This window comes from Lissotriton helveticus, chromosome 2_1, assembly GCF_964261635.1.
Source record: "Lissotriton helveticus chromosome 2_1, aLisHel1.1, whole genome shotgun sequence".
NCBI lineage: Eukaryota > Metazoa > Chordata > Amphibia > Caudata > Salamandridae > Lissotriton > Lissotriton helveticus.
The window spans coordinates 1,157,123,549-1,157,149,202 of record NC_136059.1 but is presented as its reverse complement, the minus strand read 5'-3'; the positions used below and the strand labels follow the sequence as shown (position 1 = coordinate 1,157,149,202).

General features: G+C 43.7%; 1 protein-coding gene across 5 annotated transcripts in view; it reads right to left on the bottom strand.

Annotated features, from left to right (window-relative positions):
• JAK2 (Janus kinase 2) overlaps nt 1-25,654 on the bottom strand; it is a 1,231,913-nt gene that overhangs the window by 429,945 nt on the left and 776,314 nt on the right. For all 5 annotated transcript variants that reach the window (XM_078676001.1, XM_078676005.1, XM_078676003.1 and 2 more), the window contains one exon: nt 7,230-7,349. In XM_078676001.1, the coding sequence (XP_078532127.1) occupies nt 7,230-7,349 (120 nt within the window). The remainder of the gene's footprint in view (nt 1-7,229; nt 7,350-25,654) is intronic.

The following is a 25,654-nucleotide window of genomic DNA, read 5'->3' as shown; positions in this document are numbered from 1 at the left end:
GAAGTGGAGTTTGTGAGAGGATGCAAAAACGTGGTGGCATATTATTTGTCAAGGATGCCAGTAGAAATGAAGGAGGTTGTTGAGGAGGTGGGTATAAGGGAAGAAGGAGTTGTAGATGGACAAGTGGTGATAAAAGCAAAAGAGTAGAATGCAATAAAGGAAACTGATTTGGAGATGAAGATGTTGAGGTGAGAGTTGTGCGTGGATGGGATGGAAGGATGAAAGTGAGTGTAACAAAGATGTATGTGAGTATTTTATAATCAAGGATGAGTTCAGAATAGTCAATGGAAAATTAATGAGGAGGAATCAGTTTGTTCCTCCAGGTGGGGTTTTAATCCATTAGTTTCACCCAATGACAGGCTTTTTACAAGAAACATGCATTGGTAAGACCAATAGAGTTGATGATCTGACTCAAGTACTCACAAAAGCATACATTTAAAAAATGCCTGCTGCAGTGCAAAACTATTTTTTAAGTGCTTTATGTATAAAATGCATGAATTGGATACAGTAGGAAGTGTGAGATGATAGTCACTCATGTGATCCAGTGGTGGTAGATGGATACAACCAACCAGCCAACAGAAGGTAGGACAAAAATAATTTTGTGAGCAGATCCAAAATATGATTGACACTTTCTTAGGCGAACTGCAGAAGGATCCTAAGCTAAAGAAGCAATTGCAGACAGAGGCTGAACCACAACCGCTCCTAGTATGTATACAATACAATACTTTTCCCATTAGAGGCGCAAGCCTAATTGCATGTCAAACCTAAACAATATCTGCCTGATTTAATTTTCATGTTTTTCTTATTTAGAATTTATCAATTGTATTTTATATATTCATGAATACAAGGGCATGTTTAATATTGGCTTCATTACAGGCGAACAATTCAGCTTGCACAAACATATTTTTTCATGTGTGTTTGAATATGGTATGATAGCTTGGTTTGTAGTCATGTATTACTTGATATTTGATAGTTTGGCACTTTTTGAAAAAAATATTCAACACTTTTACATTTGTTTCAAGCACTTTAATAATCGTTGATACATTTATTTAAAAATACATTGAAACATAAGTAAGTGATTTTGCTTTAAAGTTAGTTGTTGATTTTAATGAAACTTAACAATTAAAAGGTGTATGTAAGTGGCATTTAAACAATGGATAAGGAGAGGGAAATATTTGATTTCAAGGAGCTGAGAGGCCAGGCAGAAGACAGCTGTAAACACCTTTTTTCCAAAGGCCTAAGGAAGGCACATCAAGTGGCATGATGAGCCTTATTGGTTGGCTTTTGAATGCAGAGAAACACACAACAACTGTCTTCATACGGAACAGTAACTCCGTTGTTCCAGAAAGGTACGAATGGTGAAAGAGAAGGCCACATAAGAAACACACACAGGCTTCTATTGGTGTTAAGATTAGTTTAGTGAGAGGCAAGGTGGAGAGATGGAAGAACAAATGGAGGGGGACTCAAATACTGTAACAATGTTGCAATTGTTTCTAATAATGTGTTTGTTAGTTGCTATTGTTGCCACTATTCAATTTGTTTTTATAGTTAAGACTATACAGGTTATAGGCACCAGAGGTGGATTTTGATTTCAATAAACGTTATAAAATGATAGTTTGTGTTCTTGATTGTGTCTATTTGTGGTAGAAGAAGGTTTGGTGCCTACTACCAATAAGTACTCGATAAGTACTCGTGTGAGCCTCACAGGCCAGATCATTGTCCAGTATGCACCATTCTCATGTAATTCGAGGGTGGTTTGTACATTAAAGTCCACAGTTCTTTCTCATGTTGATGTGTTGACTAAGTCCGCTTTGCACAGGAGTATTGGGATCTCAAAGTTCGGGCTGTATTCTGAATAAGTTTCAGAAAACGTAACAAGCCAGTGGCAAGCAAGGGGCCAGCTAGAGCTTTACTCTCGAGGCTCCCCTCATATGGATGTCACAGACAGTAGTGTCATGTGTAGAGTTGTCTATGAACACTGGCACTCAGTAAAGAAGATATGAGCAAGCAAAGCCTGAAGAAGCTGCTATCAAAGTTGATTTTTCTTCTAGCTTGTTTCGTTCATTGGCCATAAAGCTCACCTTTGGCTTTGGGTAAACGGTATTGGAGCGCTTTACAACATTTGTCAAGTGACTGTTGAGTATACACAGAATTTTAACAGTAAACAGCATCTGTCACGTGGCATTCGAATGTAGAGTAGTAGTATTAGTAGTCATATTTGAAGGGGGGGGGGGGGGGAGTGTGTAGTTCAAGGGGAGTAGGCTTGACTGAGTTTGTTCTTATCTAAGTGATTGGATCTTCAGTAAGGTGCGTTCCCACTAAAGATGAAAGCTTTATTTTCAATCTGAGATGACATCTGGATGCAGAGTTATTAAGAAAGAAGGTTGCCTTTTTCAAAAAGGCTTCAACGGACTCATATTTCAGTCGAGGCTGTCATAAGGTCTAGCTATCTGAAGTACATGGTTTCATCCTGTGAACCTCATTCCCACACACACAGCTGGGGTTATGGGTGAAAGAAATGGGGGCAATATATAGTTATGTCTAAGTAAAATTTGACCATATTTAAATTTGACCTTACTTTGTTGCCTATCTAGGTAGTTGACACAGTGTCAGAGAAATTCCCTTTTTGCCAGTACATATAATCTATTCACCTTATTTTATTTAGCTGGCGATGCCATTTCATTTATGACAGGCAGTAGTGGAACTGAAACATTGCTAGGGGTGTGCAAGTGTTTTTACAGGTGTTTGCAACATCCGTGAAGGTCTATGGAACACTCTGCATATGTTTCAACTTTTTTGCTTTGTCACCACTGTCAGAAAATTATGACTTTTGAGACAACTGATGTCACACATATCCTAATTTAACACCGCAAGGCATGCTTTACTGAAAATAAGATATTCTGTTGCATAATTCTATTAGAGGCAGAAAAGCTTAGCAAAAGATAATTACCAGTGAAAAATTCTGCAAATATTTTTCAGCTTTGCTGGGTTTCATTAGAGTGAAAACCATTTTACTATGCAGTGAAAAGTATTGGGTGACGACAAAGGAAATTATGAACACCTTTAAATACAGAACAAACTATAACTCACTTGAGCATAATGACACTCTCTGATCAATGCAGATACTATAGCTAGGGTTAGTGACTTGGTTTGGATGCCCTCTCATACTACAAACAATCATATCCGCTGTAAAAACCTAATCTATTAATAACTTTATCTGGCATTGTTTGAAGTGCATAAAAAGTACAAAAATAAATCACATCACACATATATAAAACAAAATAGTATAACTAAATAAAATAATTTCAAAAGAAAATATAATTGTGTAAAGCATAAAAAATGTTATCAGTCAATACTTATCGAATAATATGTTTTTTACGTTAGCTTAAATGAACAATCCCAGATTCAAAGTTTTTATAACAATTATCGCAACATATCATGTTGGGGGGTGGCGAAATCCCCAGATTTTTGATCAGTCCACTATTGCTGAGTTTTATTGTCCAATAAAATCATCTATTGATCACTCAATCACACATATCATTGAACTGCATTGAGTGCTGCTGTTATAGGAGGGTCACAAAAACGATGCCAAAGCATGGCACACCAAAGTGCCGCCTAACTGTTGGATCAGTATGAGAGATGGTAAACACTGGGTACAAGTAAGACTATGCAGAAAGGGTATAAAAATCTCTTTCTCGGAAAAGCGTAGAAGGGACAAAAAACAGGTTGTGAAGGTCACAAGGACAAGGGGGTCTTTGTCAGGAAGCCCAACAAGAGTGGATTATAGTTCAAATGAAATCTAGTCAACATGAACCAGTGTTGTGGGTTAAGGACAAATGCCAAATATGACTGTGCTCCAGACTTTGCAGGAGGGGATATGTGAGATAAGCCTACTGTATGTTTATTTTTGTTTAGCTCCCATCTAGCTGCGGCGGCTCTCCCTAGAAAAGCCTGTTTTAACTGTGACTGATGAAAGTCAACACACCTAAAGGGAGCATCAAACAGAGCCTGAATACCCAGGTCCTCAAAAGTTAATTTAAGATAATGTAACCAATTTATCTGGTGGGCAAAATCAAACTTTAGGCAGTCCCTCAATACTTCCTGGTTCAATTTTCGTGTCACCCTCCTCCATATCGAGTGCCAAAGTAATAGTGCCACCACACAGATAAGATAAAACAAACTCCAAGTGGCAGAACAAGTTGGCACAACTGCAAGGGAGCGATTATCTTTTGACAAATGCGTCCTCTAATCTCTGTTGTGGTCCTCCGTCTGTCATACCCCACACCGCTGCCCCATATGGAGAGATCTCTCTTGTCTTAGATAAATAGATGTTTATTATTTTAGGGATGGATCTAGAGCCCAGTTTCTTCGCAAAGTTAAAGATTGATAAGAAGCATTTTTCTAGCTGAAGTGCTCTATTTAATACCATCTTTTTTCCATGTGGACATCTCGTCGAATAAAATAAAAAATCACTCATTTTTTTGCAACCCTGAAGAAGGACCAGAACTGCTAGTATATAATAAATGTAAATCTGCATTGTTTCCAAAGAGCATTCAACCCTAGTGCATGTACAAGTATTAGGGCAGCATCCAAATAGATCACCATAATTGTAAGGTACACTCTGTGTGCAAATCCTCCTCAGAAATGGACAAAGCAATGATGAAATGAATGAACTGAAATGAATGAATGAAAAAGAATTCCTAAAGCGCATGGCTGCCCTTGAGCGTCCCAGCGCTACGTGTACACACAGACGGACCTCCTCTGAACCGCATCCAGAGATGTTAGTCATTCTGGGGGAAAAGGAACGTTTTCAGGGATTTTCGGAATCTGGTCAAGCTAGGTTCTTTCCTCATTGATGTTGGGAGGGAGTTCCATAGCTGACCCGCGTTTATTGAAAAGCGGCGACCTCCGGTCCTTGCTCTTTTTGCTCTCGGGATAGCTACCAGGTTTTCCTCGCCAGAGCGGAGCGTTCGTGATGATTTGTAAGGGCGGATCAGATCTCTGAGGATCGGAGGGCCTGTGCCTTGGAGGACTCTGAACACTGTACAGAGCGCTTTGAATTTCACTCTCGCTCTTATGGGCAGCCAATGGAGCGCTTTCAAGGCTGGTTTCGCTGACGTTCTTCTGGATGTATTCGTCAGCAGTCTTGCAGCTGCATTCTGTGCCCTCTGGAGCACGTTCAGGGTGTATTACGGTGCAGCCAAGAAAAGGGCGTTGTTATAATCAAGTCTTGACAAAATAACGCCCTGTACCAGCAATTTCCTGGAGTCTAGTGGGAGTAAGGGCATAACTTTCCGTATTGAGCGGAGCAGCCCATAGCAGCACCCTGCAGTTTTTTTCGCCTGAGTGTGCATCGACAGCTCCGGTTCAAGCCAGACGCCAAGACTTTTTATGGATCCCTTCGGGGTCGGAGGATCTCCTAAACAAGCCGGCCACATACATTTAGGGAGGGAGGTGCAGAGATTTCCCAGCAACATCACCTCGGTTTTGGAGGCATTAAGCTTGAGTCTTGAGTCGGCCATCCATGCCATGATGTTGGTAAGGCAGGCGGCAAACTTCTCACCATGGCTTTCTGCGAGCGAGAGCGAAACAATCAATTGGGTGTCGTCCGCGTACGTTGCGAGTTTCACTCCAAAGGGTGCGACCTCCCCCTCCAGTGGGGCCATGTAGACGTTAAAAAGCGTAGGGCTCAGTGATGAGCCCTGCGGGACACACACTGAAGGGGGGTGGGCACTGATCTATTGTTGCCCTCGCACACTTGATATGTTCGATCACTAAAGAATGACGTTAGCCAGGTGAGCGCCAGGCCTCCTACTCCCAGCTCCTACAACCGGTGGATCAAGATCTTGTGATCCACCATGTCAAATGCCGCGCTCAGATCCAGGAGGACCAGGGCTGCTGATCCTCCTGAATCTAAGATGCACCTACCCTCTTCTACCATGGTGATCAGTGCCGAGTCAGTACCCTGACCGGGCCGAAATCCAGTCTGGGTGTGCCGTAACAACTCGTTGGATTCCAAAAAGGACGAGAGTTGCTGGTTAACCCATTTCTCAGCAATCTTTCCCATCCCTGGCAGTAGGGAGATTGGCCGAAAGTTGGACAACTCAGCGGGGTCAAGCCCCGCTTTTTTTAGCAGGGCTTTTACTATAGCCTGCTTCCAAGTGGGGGGGACCTTGGCGGCGGCAAAGGAAGCGTTGAGTAGATCTACTGCCGGTCCCGCTATGACATCCATAAACTGCTTTAGGATGTACATAGGCATGGGATCCGTCGGAGAGCCACTTTTTTGCGCGGCCAGCTCTTTACAGAAAGCTTCCCTAGTGATCGGGGCAAACTTGTCCAGCACGGCTCTGTCAGTGGCCAGACAGCTCTCCCCTGAGAGCGGGCTCTGACGGGGCAAGGGGAGGCCGGCTATGATGTTTTGAATTTTCTGGTTAAAGTGCTGGGCCAGAAGGTTACAGCGGTCCGTACTCCCCTCTAAGGGTTCTGGAGATACTGGAACTTTGAGCAGCTCTTTGAGAATTTTATAGGTTTCCCTTGAAGAATTGGCTGATGATTTTATCCTATTTTCAAGGTAGGCCGCTTTGGTGGCATTGCGTGCCACTTTATAAGTTCTCATGGCTGCCCTGTACTCTTCTTTGGAGTTTCCTGCCCAGTTTTTCCGCCAGTCACGTTCTTTCTGATGATTGGAGCACCATACCTGACCAACTACAAGTACAATCCCAAAACACATGACCCTAACCTCCCAGGTCAGGAACAACCTGTTTATAGATTAGGCCACCAGATGCTGGTGAGAAAGGTTATTTAGTGTGGGAAGCAAGGACACACAATGTTGGTGAGTATTTCACATGATCTAATCTAAGCATGAAATGAAATTCAAATTATCAGTTGAATAAACATGCCAACTGCAAACAAAGCCTGAATTTGAGGAGTAACGAGGAGTGTGAGAGAGATGGTAGCAAGAGGAATTCAACGAGTAGTTTTGAACCTTGGTCTCTGCACACACAATAACAGTGAAATTATGGAGACGGCAGTGGTCCATTGACTAAGAGTATTACATTATCAGTGTAAAGTATTGGATACCCAAAACAAATGGTTATATTATTTGCAAAACTGATCACACTCTTCAATTCAGTTACCAATCCCCACACAAATGTGCATTGTTTTTGCAGTTAGGCAGTATATAAACAATATGCAACCCAGAAGAGCGAATTCAGTCTAAATTAGCTTACCAGAGTCTTGCTGTCCTGTTTGTTTATGGTGACAACACGGCTCTCTGAAGAGCCATCTTTATTTGCCTGCTTGATGCTGACATCTATAATATCAGGAAAGTCACAGTATGTCTGTAAATCCTGCAATAAACATTGAATATTGTTATTAAAAAAAGCCTTGCGAGAAAATAGCAGCTTCTACTTTTTGAAATTGAGTCCCCAACTAACATTTCACTATCATGTTTTAATTGATTTTTATCAGAAGGATCCAACTCAGTACATTCTCAAAAACAAATGTACCGGTGGCTTCTATTTACATACAGTGAGTGGGAAAGGTAGAGTAAAGGTCTTAAGGTATAACCAAGTGGAAACAGAAAATTACTGCATAAAACTCTGTAGGTGGCCATTTTCAGTTAAAGGAGCACTGGCAATCCTTGTGTCGTTCCTTGGTCGACTCTTTTTTTGTTCTTCACAATTTGGATTGGTTACTAAAACTATTTTGCTACATTTACACTTGCATAATCATACCCAAAGAATAGTTTGTTCTAAACTTCATCAAACTAATTGTACATTGCTAAGCATTGATAAACACTTCTTAAACAATTTGTAGTATTGTTTTAATAAATACCTGTAGCTCAGTTGACATCTAGCCTTCAGCTTGCATATGGGGGTGGGGGAGAGGGGTTCAAGTACAAGTTTCTCACCACTGTGCTATCTCAAACTCTTCATCATACTTTAGCTTCTCCCCTAGAATCCGGAGGTGTCCATTCTGGAATTTTAGGAGCCGGAGACCTAGGCACAGCAAATTGTAACTTTTATAAAGCAGGAGGCCTTGTTCTTACCAATAACCTATCTCCCACATTGAAACATGTCCAGTGGCTTCCCGGTCCCCAGTACCTGCTTTATTTGCTCACACCAATATAAGACACTCTTAGAAAAGGAGAGCTTGGATAGCAAGTGGGAAAATCTTGAAGAAGAGGTGCATAGGAGCAGGATTACTTGAATTGCTAACATGAGTAAAGTTGACCTATTCTTACAACCCACTCTTTTTCTTTCAGAACCAATGAAAGATTCCAAATATTTTTTCTGTGAGCTTTACAAAGCCTGCGTTTTGGAAAACATATGCAGAAAGAGCTCCGGATTGAAGTGGAAATCTGATGAAATGCTGAGCAAGACATAGGCATGAGTGCAGGGTGCATCCATGAAAACCTGTGTAGGAAAGTCAGGGCCTTCAGACTGATAGGAGCAATAACAATAGTAGACCTTTGTCTACTTCAGTTTGACGTCATTGGAATTAACAATATACATAACTTGATGGTCCCATCTCTTGTCATTCCGGTCCCCTCCTGATCTATAACCCACTCCTCTGGACTCGATAAACTGTAGCTCCGCTGCAACTTGCAACAGCAAACATCTGCACCGTGACCACCCGTGTCCCGGTACCCAGTAACCCAGACCACCCTCTGCTCGCACCAGAAGGAGCCCCCCCATCGGTATTGAGGCCCAGCCCCCTTGCATCCTCAAGGTCCTCCTAGTCCTGGCTGACGGTGAGCGCCCTTACTCCTAGAACATACACAAACGCTTTGGTTTCTTGGCCCTTTTATTAATAACAGTAATGATTGCCCAACTTAATGTTGAGTTACCCCTGCCAGGATTTGTGGTCCTTCACCACATCCTTTTGCTAGTAGTGTTTTGCCATGCCGAGTACACTTAGTGGACCTGGAAACTGGCAGCAAGGAGCATTAACCCTCTGAGCTATCTTAATGGGATAGTCCCCTGTGAGCTAGTAGTCACACAGCTCTGTAGCAAGCTGTTACACTCTGAGCTGGGTGGCCTGCTGGTGACACACACAGCTCTCCAGCAGGCATGTTGTTCCTCCGCAATTCCTTTCCACCTCATGATGTTGGACACTGCAATATACATATTTCTCTATTGAGATGTCTATCACCAAAGTTTTCCCCTTGTTAAAACATGGAGGAATTTTCCGGTTTGTACTATTCTTGCTGCTTGCGTATTAAAGACTAGAGCAAAAGGGTTTTGCTCCAATTGATAATAAAGACGTTTGCACCAGCATATGTAGAAGGGAAAAGATTTTGGAGCTACTGACAACTATAAGAACTAATTATTGATTTGAAATATTTTGAGACAAGAAGGTCGTAGCCTCTGTGTAACTACTGTTTAAAATGTTTAAATGACTTTTGCACTATTTGGGCTGCCGTCCAATAAAACAAATTGAAACTATGGGAAAAATTCTGTTTTCTAATTTTTCTTGTAACAACAAGGTTCAAGATCTTGATATGAAATTCAAGGAAGCAAAGCTTGTTTGACTAAAGCTTTATCACACAAGTAGCAAAAGTGTCGCAAAAAGCAGTACTGTGTTTGTCATATGTAAAAAGTTTACTTAAACTTGCACCACGAGTGCATTATGGGCATTTCACTTAAATAAAAAGAGCTAACCTGTTACTTTGAACAGGCCAAGCTTTTAGTGACCCTGACAACTCCACACAAGGCCCTCCAGTCCACTGTTAGGATTTTGCTGCCTCCATTTTCTAATTTATGGTTTTTAAAATTCTAGCATTTCAATCAATCAATCATTGACATTTATAAAGCGCGCTACATACCCGTAGGGTCTCAAGGCGCTGGGGGGGGGGGGCCCGCTACTGCTCGAACAGCCAGGTCTTCAGCTTCTTCCTGAAGGAGAGGTGGTCTTGGGTCAGGCGCAGGTCGGTCGGGAGGGAGTTCCAGGTCTTGGCGGCCAGGTAGGAGAAGGACCTTCCTCCTGTAGTCGCTCTTCGGATGCGGGGGACGGCGGCGAGGGCGTGGTTGGCTGATCGGAGGTGGCGTTTGGGAGCGTAGAAGTTGACTCGGCTGTTGAGGTAGCTCGGGCCTTGGTCGTGTAGTGCTTTGTGTGCGTGGGTGAGGAGGCGGAAGGTGATTCTTTTGTTGACGGGGAGCCAGTGAAGGTCTCTCAGATGTCCGGAGATGTGGCTGGTTCGTGGGATGTCGAGGATGAGTCTGGCTGAGGCGTTCTGGATCCGCTGGAGTCTCTTCTGGAGCTTGGCGGTGGTACCGGCGTAGAGGGCGTTGCCGTAGTCCAGTCGGCTGGTGACGAGGGCCTGGGTGACGGTCTTCCTGGTCTCGGTGGGGATCCACCAGAAGATCTTCCGTAGCATGCGTAGGATGTTGAAGCACGCCGAGGAGACGTTGTTGACTTGCCTGGTCATGGAGAGGGAGGAGTCCAGGATGAAGCCCAGGTTGCGTGCATGGTCTGTCGGTTTGGGAGCGGTGCCCAGGGCGGGAGGCCACCAGGAGTCGTCCCAGGCGGAGGGTGAGGAGCCCAGGATGAGGACCTCCGTCTTGTCCGAGTTCAGTTTCAGGCGGCTGGTCGTCATCCACTCGGCTACCTCTTTCATCCCTTCGTGCAGGTTGGCTCTGGCGGCGGCGGGGTTGTTGGTCAGGGAGAGGATCAGCTGGGTGTCGTCGGCGTAGGAGATTATGCTGAGGTTGTGTTTGCGTACGATGGCCGCGAGGGGGCTCATGTAGACGTTGAAGAGGGTGGGGCCGCATTTGAGTGCGGAATGCGGGGGATTTCAAATCCTCCTGGTCTGACAACCTGGAAACATGTAATGGTAGCTAGCTGTCAGTTGCTAATAATATTAATAATGCAATTATTGTAATAATTGTTATTAATGAAATTGTAATAAACAGGTTTATAGCAGAGACTTAAAAGCCGCGTGTTGTAGATTTAGAAATAGACGCACGTAATAATGAGCAGTTTTCATTTTATTAACATTAGAAGGATAACAATGTGAGCTAGGGTTACATTATGGATCTGGCCCCCACGACAGTATGTCACCCATCGCCGCTAGTGACTGCAGTGGCCACCACCTGCGACCAGACACATGCCATCACTTAATGAGCTAGCTGCACGAACGAGCTGTGATGCCTCTCGCCATGAGCCAGCCCCTGGAAGTTGAGGAAGAACACTTTTTTATGCAATGTGTTTGTTGGCTTCACTTAATTGGGTCACAAAGATGGTGCACTTTAAAATAACTCTCAGTGTCAAGGCACCTGCTGCAGAGATGTTTGTGTGCACAGCAATTATCAGGGCATAGCAATATTAGCAAGATAACAGTGGTGGTTGATGTACTTGGTCTGTGTTTTGCCTCGTCACAGTATACACTCATCATAAAGGACCATAGAGGTTTCATGTGCCTGCTGCAAGGCAGAATTTGTAGCATGCCTATCACAGATTTGTATTTATATGTAGATAGGTCAGTGGGTTTTGTCACAGAGATCTTTTTATTACTTACAGTTCATAAGTTATAACCCTTCGAATATAACACAGCGAGTTATGTACTGGCATCAAACAGCTGCATGCAAACTGCAAGGCGTGTGTGTAGAAAGTTATTTATTTTCCTCAATCGTTCCTCCTTCTAAGATTTTGCTTAAACTGTTCCTTTGGGTACACAGCCCCAGCCACTGCGTTACATTTTAATTCCCAAGTCTGTGTTTTTGCATACTAAGCATTCGTAGCATACAATGCCTAAAAGTACGGGTTACATGTGACTCCAACACCTTGTATCCCTCGTTGTCTTATGCAACATTTCCTATACATTGATTTACACACTTGTATGAATTATTGGCTCTCTAATACGTGTGTGTGTGATGTAATATGCGGTGACACCGCGTTTGGGACGAGTAGCGCCATAAAATAAATGTGAGAAGGGATTATGAAGAGAGAAGGGCACTATCGGAGAGTGGTAATGTGGGAGTCCGTGCGGAAGGAGGCTGAGGGGTGGAGTACGCAAATATTGTTGCACTGGGCACCACTAATGCTAAAGCCGGCCTTGTGTACCCACATGGGAGATGTCCAACACTGGAACATCTCTCGCCAACACCTTTGTGTTCAACTTGGCTCTCGCAGAATGAGCTTCCAGGACCTCAGATGGCTCCTTCTTGGCCAGGTCATGGCATGTTTTTCAGCATAAGATGATTCACTTGGTCAGGGTTCACTCTGCACTGCACTATCGCTTTATTTGCCTCAGCAAGGTCCAAAAAACTCCTGGTCATCATGAGCACTTAATGTAAAAGCTGAGGCCTCTCGTTAGATCCAGCCATTGGAGATTGTCCTCCTTGGGATGTGACGTAGAGAAAAAAGAAGGTAGAATAACAAACTGTTCCACACGGAAGGATGACACAATTTTAAGCAGAAATGGAGCTCACGTCCACAGCACCAACTTGTCAAGGAACAAGGTGGTAAATGAAGGATGGACTGACAGAACCTTCATCTCACTAATAAAGCACGCACAAGTAGTTGCAATGAGGAAAACAGTGTGGATCGTCAGCAGTGTCAGTGAGCAGTTGTGTATAGACACAAAGGGTATGTTCATCAGGAAGTAAGTACCGATTTAAGGTTCCAATTTGGAGAAATGAAAGGCGCAGAATGCATGTGAGACATTTTAGAAAGCTGGTGAATTGAAGATCTGACAACCATGCTAAGTCAGCAATAAAACAAAAAACTAAATATAAGAGAACTTGACCAGTAGAGGGTCAACATCACTATGTTCGCAACAGGCAACAAACTTAACCCATGGGCCAGAATATAGATTTTATAGATGAGCACCCAGCCGCAAGAATATCTAACAATACTTCAGCAGGTAAATTAAAATTGTTCACCTGCCGCCATTAAATCTCCATGCACGGTGGTGCAGGTTGTGCAGACTCAGATGTAGGATACTGCCCTGTTGCTGAGACTGGAGGTCCTGCCAGAGAGGTAGATGGACCTAGGGCAAATTCTCAGGTGCAGCAGCTCTGGGTATCACACAACCCGGGGTAAACTATTACTAAAGACAATGGTCTAACTTGCGACTGCACGATGACAAGATCATGCAAGTTTGTGAGCACATTAATAATTATGGTTCTTTACGACTTACACGCTGATAAGCCAGCGCAGGGTAGGAATAGGAGTAAAAACTTTATTTGATGAGATGATTTGTAGGATTATTCAGAAGTATGGAAGGTCATGATAGGTAAAATTAAGTTGAGTTTGGTATGAACTATGTGACAAGATATGAGGCTATGGAACTATGGAACGTATGGATTATACACCTTATGAAAAGTATTGCTATATTAGTATTTAAAGTGTTTTTCTATTGATATGAATGAATGTTTACTTTTGGAGGCGGATACCTATGCAACACTTGGTTAAGGCTTAAATACTCTTTTATTTCTAGTGGTTTCTGCTTTACACATTGCCAATTGGTACGTTGTATTTCCAGACCGAATTTTATGAAAAAAATATTTTTGGCTATTTATTTTTCTAGGTCATTTATAGTAGCGTTTATGACAAAGACAAGGGAATGAAAAGCACAAATAATACTGTACTGTTAGGGCTATGACAGTTGCCTGAGATCATTTTAAAGCTACAGTACAGCAACAATACATTTTATCATTATGTTGGAACACTTTGGGATACCCCCATTCATTGACATACCTCTCGTCTGTAAGCACACTATATGGTTTTGCCGTATGGAAGAACACAGCGAGAGATCCTATGAATATAGGATCTCTCATTTGGAAAGGATTGTAATATGTTCTTTAGTTCTTTTTGATGGAATAGGACTTATATATTTGGGAGTGCTTTTCTCCAGGTTTTTCTATTTCTTCTCTTAAAAATGAAAGCATTAAAAAAAAAAGTAAAAAAGAGGCTTAGTTTGGTCTTGTAGCACAGTCAGCTTTGAGGCATGTGGGGTATCCTTTAAGGGTTTCCGGAGTAGGGTGGTTCAACACCTCATCAGGGGTAACAAGCGCTATATAAATACAAACCTTTTTTCCTCTTCTATCCTTCTGCTATCCTTCCGAATCCAAAGAACTGACTAACCTATCCACCACTTAAAATGTAGTTGCATGTTTCACTATACCAATTCAACACGAATCTACTATGGGTCCCGGAATCGCGTGCTACTTGTCGAAAAAGCAATTTAACACCTCGTATGGGGTAGTAAGTGCTATACAAATGCAAATACAATACAATATAATAACATCACTTTCTAAGACTCTCTGCTTATACGTTGTGTGTAATAAGATAGGATTGTTGTATACTCAAGCCTTGCAGGAGCAATTTTACTTGTATTGTGATATTTGGTTTTATGTCTTTTTAAGGTATTTTCTATTGCTTTTGTTGTTTATATGTACATGCAATGCTTATCGCTTATATGTACATACAATGCTTACACTATAATTTTGTTCAATGCTTGTGATGCCAGCTTGCTTATAAAGCTTTTGTCTTTTTTGTTTTTAGCAGCCCTGAAGAAGTCCCTATGTTTTGGGATGAAACACGCTGGCTGTGTCTTTGTTCCTCGTGAAAATATTAAAGAAAAGAACACTGAGAAAAGATGTGTCTTGACATGTCTTTCTTTGGAAGTCATGATATATTGTAATCTTGTGTGACTGTGCATTTCTGTCTTCCCTTCAAACCTAAAAGGCAATTTAAACGCAATAGACTCACCTTAGTGCTACTTCTAGCTGGTTGCAAAATTCATTAAAAAGCAACAAGGCTCTTATATAGTATGCACAGACTGCAGGATTTTCCTACAACAGGCTTCCATTAGTCTCAGGAGATCTAGCACTTCTGCTACTCTATGGATTACCACAAAGGATGCACTATCCTCATTGGAGGTCCCACTGTAGTGTGCAATTCTGTTTCATATGATGCGTCTAGGCCACAGGTCAACATCAGTATCATGAGAGGTAGTTTGTTGATCGCCTATTCATTGTCAATCTTGTTACACTGAACACAACTAGAACAGCATCGGAATCTGATCTGAACAAGGCTTCCAGCAATCAGTAATATCAGCATTGAGGATGAGGCTGGGTTTTATCCAAAGTGGGAGCTACAACTTGGTAATTTGATAGTGAGACAGAGACCTACAGCGGGATGACTGGTTTCGGATCAGAATTAGTGGTGGTGTCGGATTTGGTGTGACTTCCGCTGGAGTTTCTATATTCCCAATAGGCTCTGCGCATTGGAATAGTGTATCCTGTAGTTTAGACGTAGGACTGAAATCGACTAGGTCTCTACCAAATGCATTAAACTGAATTGTGTGTGTGTGTGCCAGCTAGCTCAGAGGTCACTAGAAACCTTCTCGAATAAACAAGAAGGGATTTGTTTCTTACAACCGCTCAAAACATGACAACTTTGTTTCCGATGAATAAGAAATATATCTCTAGAGTCGTGGAAACAATAGATAGTTATTTCACTTAGTCAATCGTGCATGCTTCGTTTCACCAGAGGTGCAGAGAAAAAGAAAGACGTGTGTTTTCAATAAAATATTTATTGAACAGTTTTCTTTCTCAAGCATAAGAAATGAACTGCTGCAATTGTAATACTTGCGGTAAAGTACAAAGCGTACAGTACGAAGAGTATTATAAAATAATATTGTAAAAGCATGATATGGTTTCTAAGACATAAAATACCTAAAATGCATAAAATACATACAGTGATAAATAATGACTAAAAGTACTCAACTGGTGCTTCTAAAATATGCCTACCCCGGTGTACCTAACCTAGGTCTAGTACAAGGGAAGAAATAAGGAAGGTGTAGCCTAGTTTGAGTATTCTTTGCCAAGAATCTATTCCAAGAATTCTCTTAGGGTCTAATCAGCTCCGTACCTTGGTTTTAGAATGTAGGAGGTCTGGTATCTCTCTCTCAGGACTCGATTTCCTAGCAACCCACAAGGGTAGCCTGGAAACACTGGAGCTGGATTTCTCGGCAGGAGAAAGTACAGCGTCTCTCAGTGTGTCAGCTGGAGGGTCGGCTTCCTTCTGCACTTGCTGCAGCAGGGCGCGTCGGGCAAGTAGATAGTCGAACTGCTCCAAACCACCGTTTGTTTGTTTGGACAAGTGTGGGCATATTTATACCTTGAAGGTGCCAAGTTTGACGTAAGATTGGACATAATAATGTCATTAGAGACTTAATTCTCTGAAAACTCCATGAGTTCTTGGATAAATCAATATTCATGCAGGGGGAAATCCCTGACTGCTGAAGGCGGGTTTTTCTAAGAAATCGTTGTAGATTTTCGGAACCAGTGGAAGTAGCCAAGTCGTATTAGGACTACTTGAGATGTGTCTTAATATGGTTATGATTTCTATGCCTATATAAGGATATGAATCGGCAAAATTACACTAGGGTCCTAAAACGCTATACAACAAATTCAGTGTCAGAGTGGAGACATGAACATGAACAGGCACCAGCAAGGAGCCAGATGGCAGGCCAACAAGGTCAAATGACACAGGCAGAACTCATCGAGTTAAGTCAAACTGGGAGCCCCTGAGAATGTGTGATTTCCAAAGGTGCTCTAGAGGGAACCATAAACATCCTGAAAAGGTACAGTATGACCTGTGTAAAGGGACACTATTTGCTTTGGGGCCGATGATGACCAAGGAAATTTGGGGCAGCCGGAACTAGCCTTGGAAAGGGCTCAGAGTTTGACGATGGTGGTAGATCATACTTCTGGAGTACGAACATCGAGAGTTCTCCCTGGATTTGGATCAACCGGAAAGGAACGCAACCCTCTTGGACTTCTTTCACTTGTAATGTGACTTGTCCTACAATTTCATCTCTAACTTACACAAGGACGGCGACTTGCAGTGGAACCCGAACGTGGAGAGGACCCGAGACTTGGAACGGCAGTGGACCTGCTGTTTAGAGCTCAGCATACCTCCTTTTCTGAATTTAGCAAACAATAAATTAGCCTCTTGCTCCCTGGTCACTTTTAGGTGCACAAGGGAGCACTTTTGCATGACTTAAAGTCATGACATGATCCTAGAGCACCATGGGCAGACGTTGTGTGGGTCTGTGACTAACATCTGCTTCCTAGAGCCACGGCTCAACTTGAAGCCTGTGGTTTTAAGAGGGTACATGCCCCCAGCACACATTCTTAGAAAGTGCAATTTTTAGCATCTGAATACCCACAAATTTGGCAGCAGAGCTCTTGATGACAGTTGAAGAATGCAGACCATTGTGCAGGGTTTGCACCTAAATAAGGCTGTGTGCCATCTCTTTGGGAGGCAGTTGGGGTCACCGCAGAGTTAAACCGCACCACCTGTAAGCATTCAGGAGCAAATACTTTGAAAACACCTGAACCCAGTCTGGCACTTGGGGATGGTGACATGGGATGGCTGATGCATATCTTTTTGCTACTGCTTAAGCAATGGTATTTTATAAAAAATATATAGTCCCAATGCTTACCTCTTTGGTCCTCTTGTGGACAAACCATCTCAACAAACAGGTTAATCACCCTTAGAATATTGCCAGACGCCAGAGTGGATCCAGAGTTTGTAAAAGAATTGCTCCTGTGCACTGGCATGTGGGGACGTTAGACTGAAGAATTGGCGGAACAGAGCTGTATATATGCACCATCCCAGGCATTCTGGTGTCAGTTACTATCTTGTTCTCTTCTATGCCCTGAGGCGCAGATAAGCTGTTCCAAATCAAAGGGGATACAGGGCAGAAATAAACTAATGTGAAACTTTATTAGAGAGTGTAGCTGTCCAATATACAGAAAGGGAATGTGGGAGGGCAATGAGGAAGACGCGGTTAGATAGAGTATCAGGAAAGAGCATTACTAAATGTGATTAGCTTGTTCTTCTAACTGATATTTTTAACAGCAGAATCCTTATCTTCAGAAGAGATGTCCAACAATATTTCCTAAAAGGTGCTGGATCTGAGGAGTGGACACCAACCAGAAAGTCCTGAAGCACAGAGTGGGTAAAATGGGCCTCTAAGCAGATGTGGCTGTCAAGAAAGCAGTGTTTGGTAAAAATGTGCATGAATGCCCATGGAGCAGCCTGATATTTGTCCATGACAAGAATCCCCCTTGCTTATGTGGTCATGGCACCTTTAGCCCTGGTGGAATGGGCATGCAGACCCTCAAGGGGCTCCTTCTTGGCCAGAGAGCAGCACGTCTTAATTCATAAGATGATTCAGTTGAGAGTCCTTTTCTGTACTGCCTTTCCCTTCTTGCCACCAGCAGACCCCACAAGAGCTGATCGTCAACATGGCACTCCTTTGTGCTTTCGATATAAAAGCTTAAAATTCTCATGTGATTAGCAGATGGAGCCTCTCCACCTATTTCAAGGGATGTCGCAGAGAGAAAAATGCAGGAATAGTAGTGAGTGGTCCACATGTTACAACTATAGACACAAAGTAAGCTCCGATGCTCAGCACCAACTGGACTGGAAAGAAAGTAGTGTATGAGTGCTGCACTGACAATGCCTGCAAGTCACTGACACTGTGCGCAGAGACGATTACGATGAGGAATGCCACTGTCATGGTAAGGACCCTTAGTGTAGTGAACAACTGTGCATAGGCTTGAAAGCCGTACACATAAGAAATGTGAGGACTAAGTTCAGGTTCCGCTGAGGTATGATGAAATGATTTGGAGGAAACGTTTCAAACTCTTTAGAAATTGCATCACAACTGGTTATTTAAGAAAACACAAAAAGACAATACATATAACCTTTAACTGTGCCCATGACATAACCATGCTGGGCAAAGGCAAAACAAACAATAAAACATCTGATAATTTGTCCTGCAAGGAATTAAGAGGACAGTCCCTGCAGCAGCCACACATTTTCCCCCAGGGTCCTGAATAAACAGAAAGGAGGAGATGCAGGACGGGTACACGAATATACGCATCATGAAAATAAATCAAAGGACACCAACCAGTCTTCTGTATCCAGGGCAGAAAGAACCTGAGCAAGAGTGAACATTCTGAATCGTCCTTCTGTAAGGAGGTATTCAGAGGACGGAGATCAAGATCCGGCCTTAGACCCCAATCCTTCTTGGGCACCAGAATGTAGTGAAAGTAACAGTCCTCAGCTTTCTCCCACTGTGGCTGGTTCTTTATGGCTCATTTGGCAAGGAGTATGCGTACCACCTGCAATATGATGGGTGCAGGCACCTGCATTAGGATGGGGGTTGGTAGATTGGGAATTCAAGGAGGTAACAAAAGAAATGGTAGGTGGTAGCCCCGTTGAACAATCTGCAGAGCCATCAAGCCTCTAGAAATGGATTCCAAGTTGGGATGGAAAAATCTGATCCTGCCCCATACTGGACAAGAATTCACTGCAAGGGGAATTCAGAGCAGCTTGGGAAATGCTAATGCAGGGGAGGAGGAGTGGTTTGTTGTCCTTGAAAGCATCCCCTGGAGCTGGAAAAAGTCTGAGGTGGCAGCTGAACATGCTGCAAGGGCTGGCTTTGTTGGTGTGCCAGGGTCACATAAAGAGCCCTAGAAATTCCTGTCTTTTTGGTAGAATTGAACGGTTGGTGAAAGCAACTCTATGGCGCAGGATGGAATAAAGCTGCTCTGAAATCTCTCTAATGCCTAGTCAGCCTTCTCTCCAAAAAGTCTAGAGCCATCCAAGGGAATGTCCATCATGGATATCGGGACATCTTCCACAAATCCAGCTGCGTGCATCCACACCTGCTGTCTAAGCACTACGTTGGTGCCTTGAGAGCCTTCTACGTAATCCGCTGTGGCACGACCAGCACGTCGGACATACTTTGCAGTACCTTTGCCATCCTGAATGGTCTGGGAGTGAGCTGTTCTGAATTTCTCTGGGATGCTGATAATATTTCGCTGGCCATGTCCCATAATGCATAAGTTTAGTGATCCAAGAGACAGATCGCATTCATAAAGTGAAGGACTAACCTAGCTCATGAAAATATCTTTGTGCTAAAAGCACCAAAATGTTTGGTTTCCCTACTTACAGGCACAGTCATGAAAGCATTTGGATTTACTTTGCACCAGGAACTGGTCTGTGTCACTAGGCTACAGGTCATAGCTGTTATGATATCTCTAACACCCCCAATGAAGGGCAAATTGTTCTGAAGAGGTCATCCATGGTTGCAAAATCTTAGTTTGCAGTATTGCCTTCGTCTTTTCAATGGGTAGGTGTAGATCAAGGGCTTATGCTGCCCTGGGGACCTCTCATGAGTGGGTGGGTCTGGAGGGGACTCTAGTTCAGTTTCTGGAAAGGTGGCAAACCACTTTCATTGTGCAGGTCTAAGTACAATCCATTGGCTGGGTAATGAGGGGGTTATATATTGTTTACCTCTGAGTCATTATCCACATCATGAGGAATGTCCTGAAGTCCCTGGACTGCATCCGAATTAGAGCTCAGCACAGCATCAAGTCACCTATAATACTGGCATCATGGAAGGGGATGGCGGTTGCATCCTAAATTGATAGCTGCACTCTAGTTATTTTGTAGAGTGCCATAGGTCTTGCACCAGGTAAAGTCAGTTCCTGGTCAGAGACCGGCTTCAGGACTGGCACTGTGCACCGTCAATTGGGATCAACACTATCAAGACTCGCGTGGTTCCTAGAGTCGGAGTAGAGATATGGACCAAGGCCAGAAGGAGTCCGATACAAGGTTAGTCATTGCTGAAGAATAATCTGCAGGTAGAACTGCAAAAGATGGCCCATGAAACTCCATAGGGCGGGAGCTAGCATTGCCTCAACTATCTACAACATGGCCTTGGGGGCATGCCACAACCAACTTCTCTTTAGCTGCATCAGATCATACATGTCGCACAACTTCATTGTGGCTGCACCAGAGGTTTGCGTCCTGACTGTAATGATGACAGAACAATTCATAAAAAGCTGAGTGTCAAACATCACCAAGACAATTTTCAGAAGCTCAAGAATAGGTGTGTTATAAATACCTAAACGTGTCGCCAAATATAACTTTGACAGGTCTTTTATTATCCACTTTCCAGAGGAGGTACTTCTTCATGCCCATTAGAATAGTTCCAGTTCCCCTTCCAGGATGAAAGCTTGATTGACAGTTACCCACAGGTGAGTTGGATGCTACGCAGCCTACCGCTGCAGAACCACCATCATTCTTAATACAATCACCAAATATTTGGTATTTGTAATTAGGTGGATTGAGTGTAGAGATAATGATTTACTACTACTTCTTTTTTTTTTAAAGACAGGGGAGACTTCTTGAATTGGGCTAGTAGCATACAAAATCACCAAGGGAAATCAATGATAAGGGAGATAGTTTACTCTTGCAGGAGGTAGAATTCAGAATTGATACAAAACTAGAGGTCTCCTCAAGCTTGAAAATAAAGTGTATTACATCTAGAGAAAAGGGAGTCTCTTATATTAAAATCTGCTTGTCAAACTTGAAAAGCATTAGCAATATCATCTCTGATTTATAGTATCTTATTGAAACTGGCATGGCTATTCTTTGCGTGGCCTCTAAATGCCAATAATAGAGAAGATGAGGTTTATTTATTCTCTATAATATGAAGTGGAAGACAACCATTTAGTTCCTCCTTATATATATTTCTATAGTCATATGGGACCTCCTTCATTGTACCATGTATAAAATCATGTCTAATGGAGTGACGCTAAAATCCGCAACAACCCCAAACGAGGGTCTGTTGTGCCAAAAAACCAATCTAAGAGAATACTGTGGACAACAACAGATTGTATTGGCCACAATATTGCCTCGTGGGCAGATGTACAGGGCAGATATGTAGGGTTTCGGGCCAATGGGAGGGAAAGATAGCGACATTTATCTCTATCTACGTCCCGCCTGGTCTGCAAACGGACACATTCAAGGATCTGGGCTCCATTTTTATAACATTCCCACTAGGTATCCTGGTAATGGGGGGAGATTTCAACTCGGTTATAACTGGGGAGATAGACAGACATCCGCCGCGTGAACTTAAGACCAGCCCAAAGGTGGCTGCCAGACTTTTTAGAAACAATGGGGATGGTGGATGCGTGGCGGACACATAACCCTGACAAGGCACAATACACACACTTATCGAGCGCACATCACAGTCTGTCACGCAACGACTACATACTAGTCCCGGCAGCCCACGCTCATACTATCCATGAGGTGCGACATCTGGGACGAGGCATCTTTGATTACTCCCCTCTGTGGCTCAGTCTGGAATTGGATCGGGTGAGTGTAGGCAGATTGGCCCCAATCAACCCACGGTATTTAAAAGATCCGACTACCCTCAAAGAGGTCATTAAGGCTACTGATAACTACTTTCAAGAAAATGGGGGCTCAGTTGATTCCGCACAGACTCTATGGGAGGCATATAAAACAGTCATTAGGGGTGAAGTGCTCTCCCTGATTGCCGGGAAGAAGAGGGACAGCCAGGCGGAACTGACAAGGGCGGAGCAAGCCGTGTTGAAGTCAGAGGTAGAGATAGCCCAGGGAGTGACCCCGGAAAATCTTCACCTACAGTCAGTCAGTCAATCCACTTTATTCGATTACTTAAAATCATAAAAGTACAAAAACGGAACACAGACAACAATATTACAAATCTTTAGGCATGACAGTTAAAATACATAGGCTATATTTCAAATCATTATAAAACCCTATCACCCATTCCGATCCCTTGACCTGAGACTAGAAGAGGACCACAAGCAACAACTTAAGATGGTAACGTCCTCAAAGTTCTCGTATTCTTAATCCTCACTGATGCTAACAGAAAGGATGCAATATTAAAAATATCACCAGGGTTACCCAAAGATTGAAGTAAAACTAGCGCTGGTCTAACCTGGGTAAAACCCCTACCTCTCAGGATAGGTAACAAAAATCTCATGCGAATATGGGAAAAAAAGTCACAAAACATCATAAAATGTAACTTGTCCTGGGCCGAGAAATTATCACATTGGCAAGGTTCAGCATCTTCAGGATTACACCATCATTGAAACTCCCCCAATGTTAAATTAATAAAATTAACGCCTTAACCGCGGCGGTTTTTCTGCCGCGGTGCGGGCGTTCTAAAGGGTGAGCGGGGCTTCGTCGGCCGTTGGCAGCACTAGGGAGGTAGTGCTCCCGTTGGCCAACGGCCGACGGCAGCACGCAAGAGGTTAAAACGCAACCTAGTTACGAGCCATCGATAGTACGACTTGTTAACAATTAACAGATAAGGTTCAATGTTAATAGATGTTTTCAACAAATAATGGGCCCTAACGAAGGGTTTGCATAATTCCTGTTCTTCTCGGCCCTCAAAGCGGTACAAAAGGGGGTGGTGATGGATGGAGCATCTGAACCAATCAAACACTCAGTCCAGCCTGAACTGCCAAGCCATGCCTTACCTGGACCGGAAACAAGCTTACTAGGACCGGTTTCTGGCATTTCAGCCATCTTGCTTGAATCCAGTGGCAAAGTGAGCAAGGGACTCGCGTCTGAGCATACCCTGCCAACTTATGGCGAACAAAGCGGTACAAAAGGGGGTGGTGATGGACGGAGCATCTGAACCAATCAAACACTCACACCCAGTCAACAGATCTGGGTTTAATCCATCACCGTTCTTTAGCCCACTCTGCCACCCCAGTTCAGACATGGCCATATGCAAATCAGTCTGACCCTGTGCCTCATGGGAACAGTCGAGCCGAACGGTCCTCAGACAAGAGGTTCTTAAAATTCAGTTTTACCCACAATACGTCCTCCTTCAGAATCTTACCAGGTTCCTCATAGAGCTCTGGTCGTCCTAATTTAGAAAACATACTTTTAACGTACGCCAACTATTTGATTTTTACAGACTCATCCAGCGCAGTACAATCTCGTAAAATCAGGTGGTTCAAGGTTAATTCGGGATTCAACCAGGTTTTGAACCAGCAAAGCAACGGAGCTGCTCTTAAAATATCGGCAACATAACCTAGCCCTAGCTCCTGATGTATGGCGTACGACGGAGTTGATCGAGGGACGGACAAAAGACTCCTTAAAAATGTGTTTTCAGCTATCTGTATGCCGGCCTGATCTTTATGGCCCCATATAGAGGATCCATAGGCCACAATAGCCAAGCACTTGGCCTTATACACCTTAAGGATAGCCAATAGGCCTGGCACCCAGACGCTGTACAAATCCTAAGAGGGATGAGGAAGCTCGAGTGACAGCATTCTTTTTAACTTTTTGTTGTTGAACCCAGGATGACCTGTCGTCAAAACGGACTCCCAAATAAGTGAAGGAAGACACCGAAGAAACCTCCACACCATTGCAATAAAATGTGCTTCTAGGTCTATGACCTACTGTCATAGTGTGTGACTTTCCATTATTCACAATCAGATCCAGTGAGTTCATGAACGCCCCAAAAGCATCTAAAAGCCGCTGTAGACCCACTGCATTATGGGCATCGTCCGCATAGAGGAGAACAAGGGATTGGACACTCTCCCACACGCGGAATATACAATGCAGCCTCAACAAGTGATTTGTCCAGATCGTTCACATAAAGAGTAAAAAGCAGGGGCGCCAACATACATCCCTGCCGGACGCCCCTGCCAGAGTTAAAAGATCTGGTACAGTCGCCAACCTGGGATAACCTAACAGAGGCTGTGAGGTCTTGGTGAAGGTTAGCTAAAAAATAAACTAAACAGGGGTCAATTCCCTTTTCCATTAAAATATTCCAGAGCTTTGATCAATTGACCAAATCAAACGCACTGGAAAGGTCCATAAAAGCCATTGTTAGACAACCCTCTTAGCCATGGTGTATTTGCCTAATAAAAGATGCAAATTTAAGCACTGATCCATAGTACTCCTCTCACATCTAAATCCATATTGCAAGTTAGACAGAATACCCCTTTCATTTACCCAGTCTGTGATTTTAGATAAAATAACCTTTCCCAGGATTTTCACAGAGGAATCAATGAGGGATATCAGCCTACAACACTGGGGGTCCCCTCGCTGCCCCTTTTTAGGTTTCGCCTAAGTGAAAGCCTGCGCACTGCGCAGGCTTTTCACGCAGGTGAAAACCTAATGAGAACAGTAGAGTGGCTTGGAATCCGCCCTCTGTTCCATTGGCTAGCTCCATAAATGGAGGCTAGCCATTGGAACAGAGATCTGTCCGTCATGGCCGGACCAGATTCGTGGGCGTTCCCGCGATTTCTTCCCTCTCCGCCCCTCTGTGCGCGTCATCTCGGCGAGGGGGGAGAGGGGGGCTCTTCCGGTTTTGTGCGCGTCTTCTCGGCGAGGGGGGAGAGGGGGGCTCCTCTGGCTTTCGCCGCCTAGGCTGCTAGGGCACCCGACCCGTTAGTCCCTCGCAATGCTACCCTTCCTTCTCTGCTAATCGGATCCTCGTGTCTGCCTGTTCGACAGCATGTGTGCTGCCTTGTGCTTGCTCACGGTGCTTCTGGAAGCTCCCACGCCACTGGGCTGCCCCCCCGCCCCAACTACCACCAAGCACCACAGACATCTGGGACGCATCACGCAGGCCTCATTCGTATGTCTCCGTTGAGTTATTCGCTGCCTCAGTCTGATGGCGCACCGGAGGCGCACTCTCAGGTAGCCCGCGAGGCACCTTCTATCCTCGCAATGTATCTAGACGTGCGCCCATGACCTTGTGGCAACCTGACACACTTTAGTCCCCGATACTTATTTACAAGGAGTGAAACTCCACCAAGGGCCA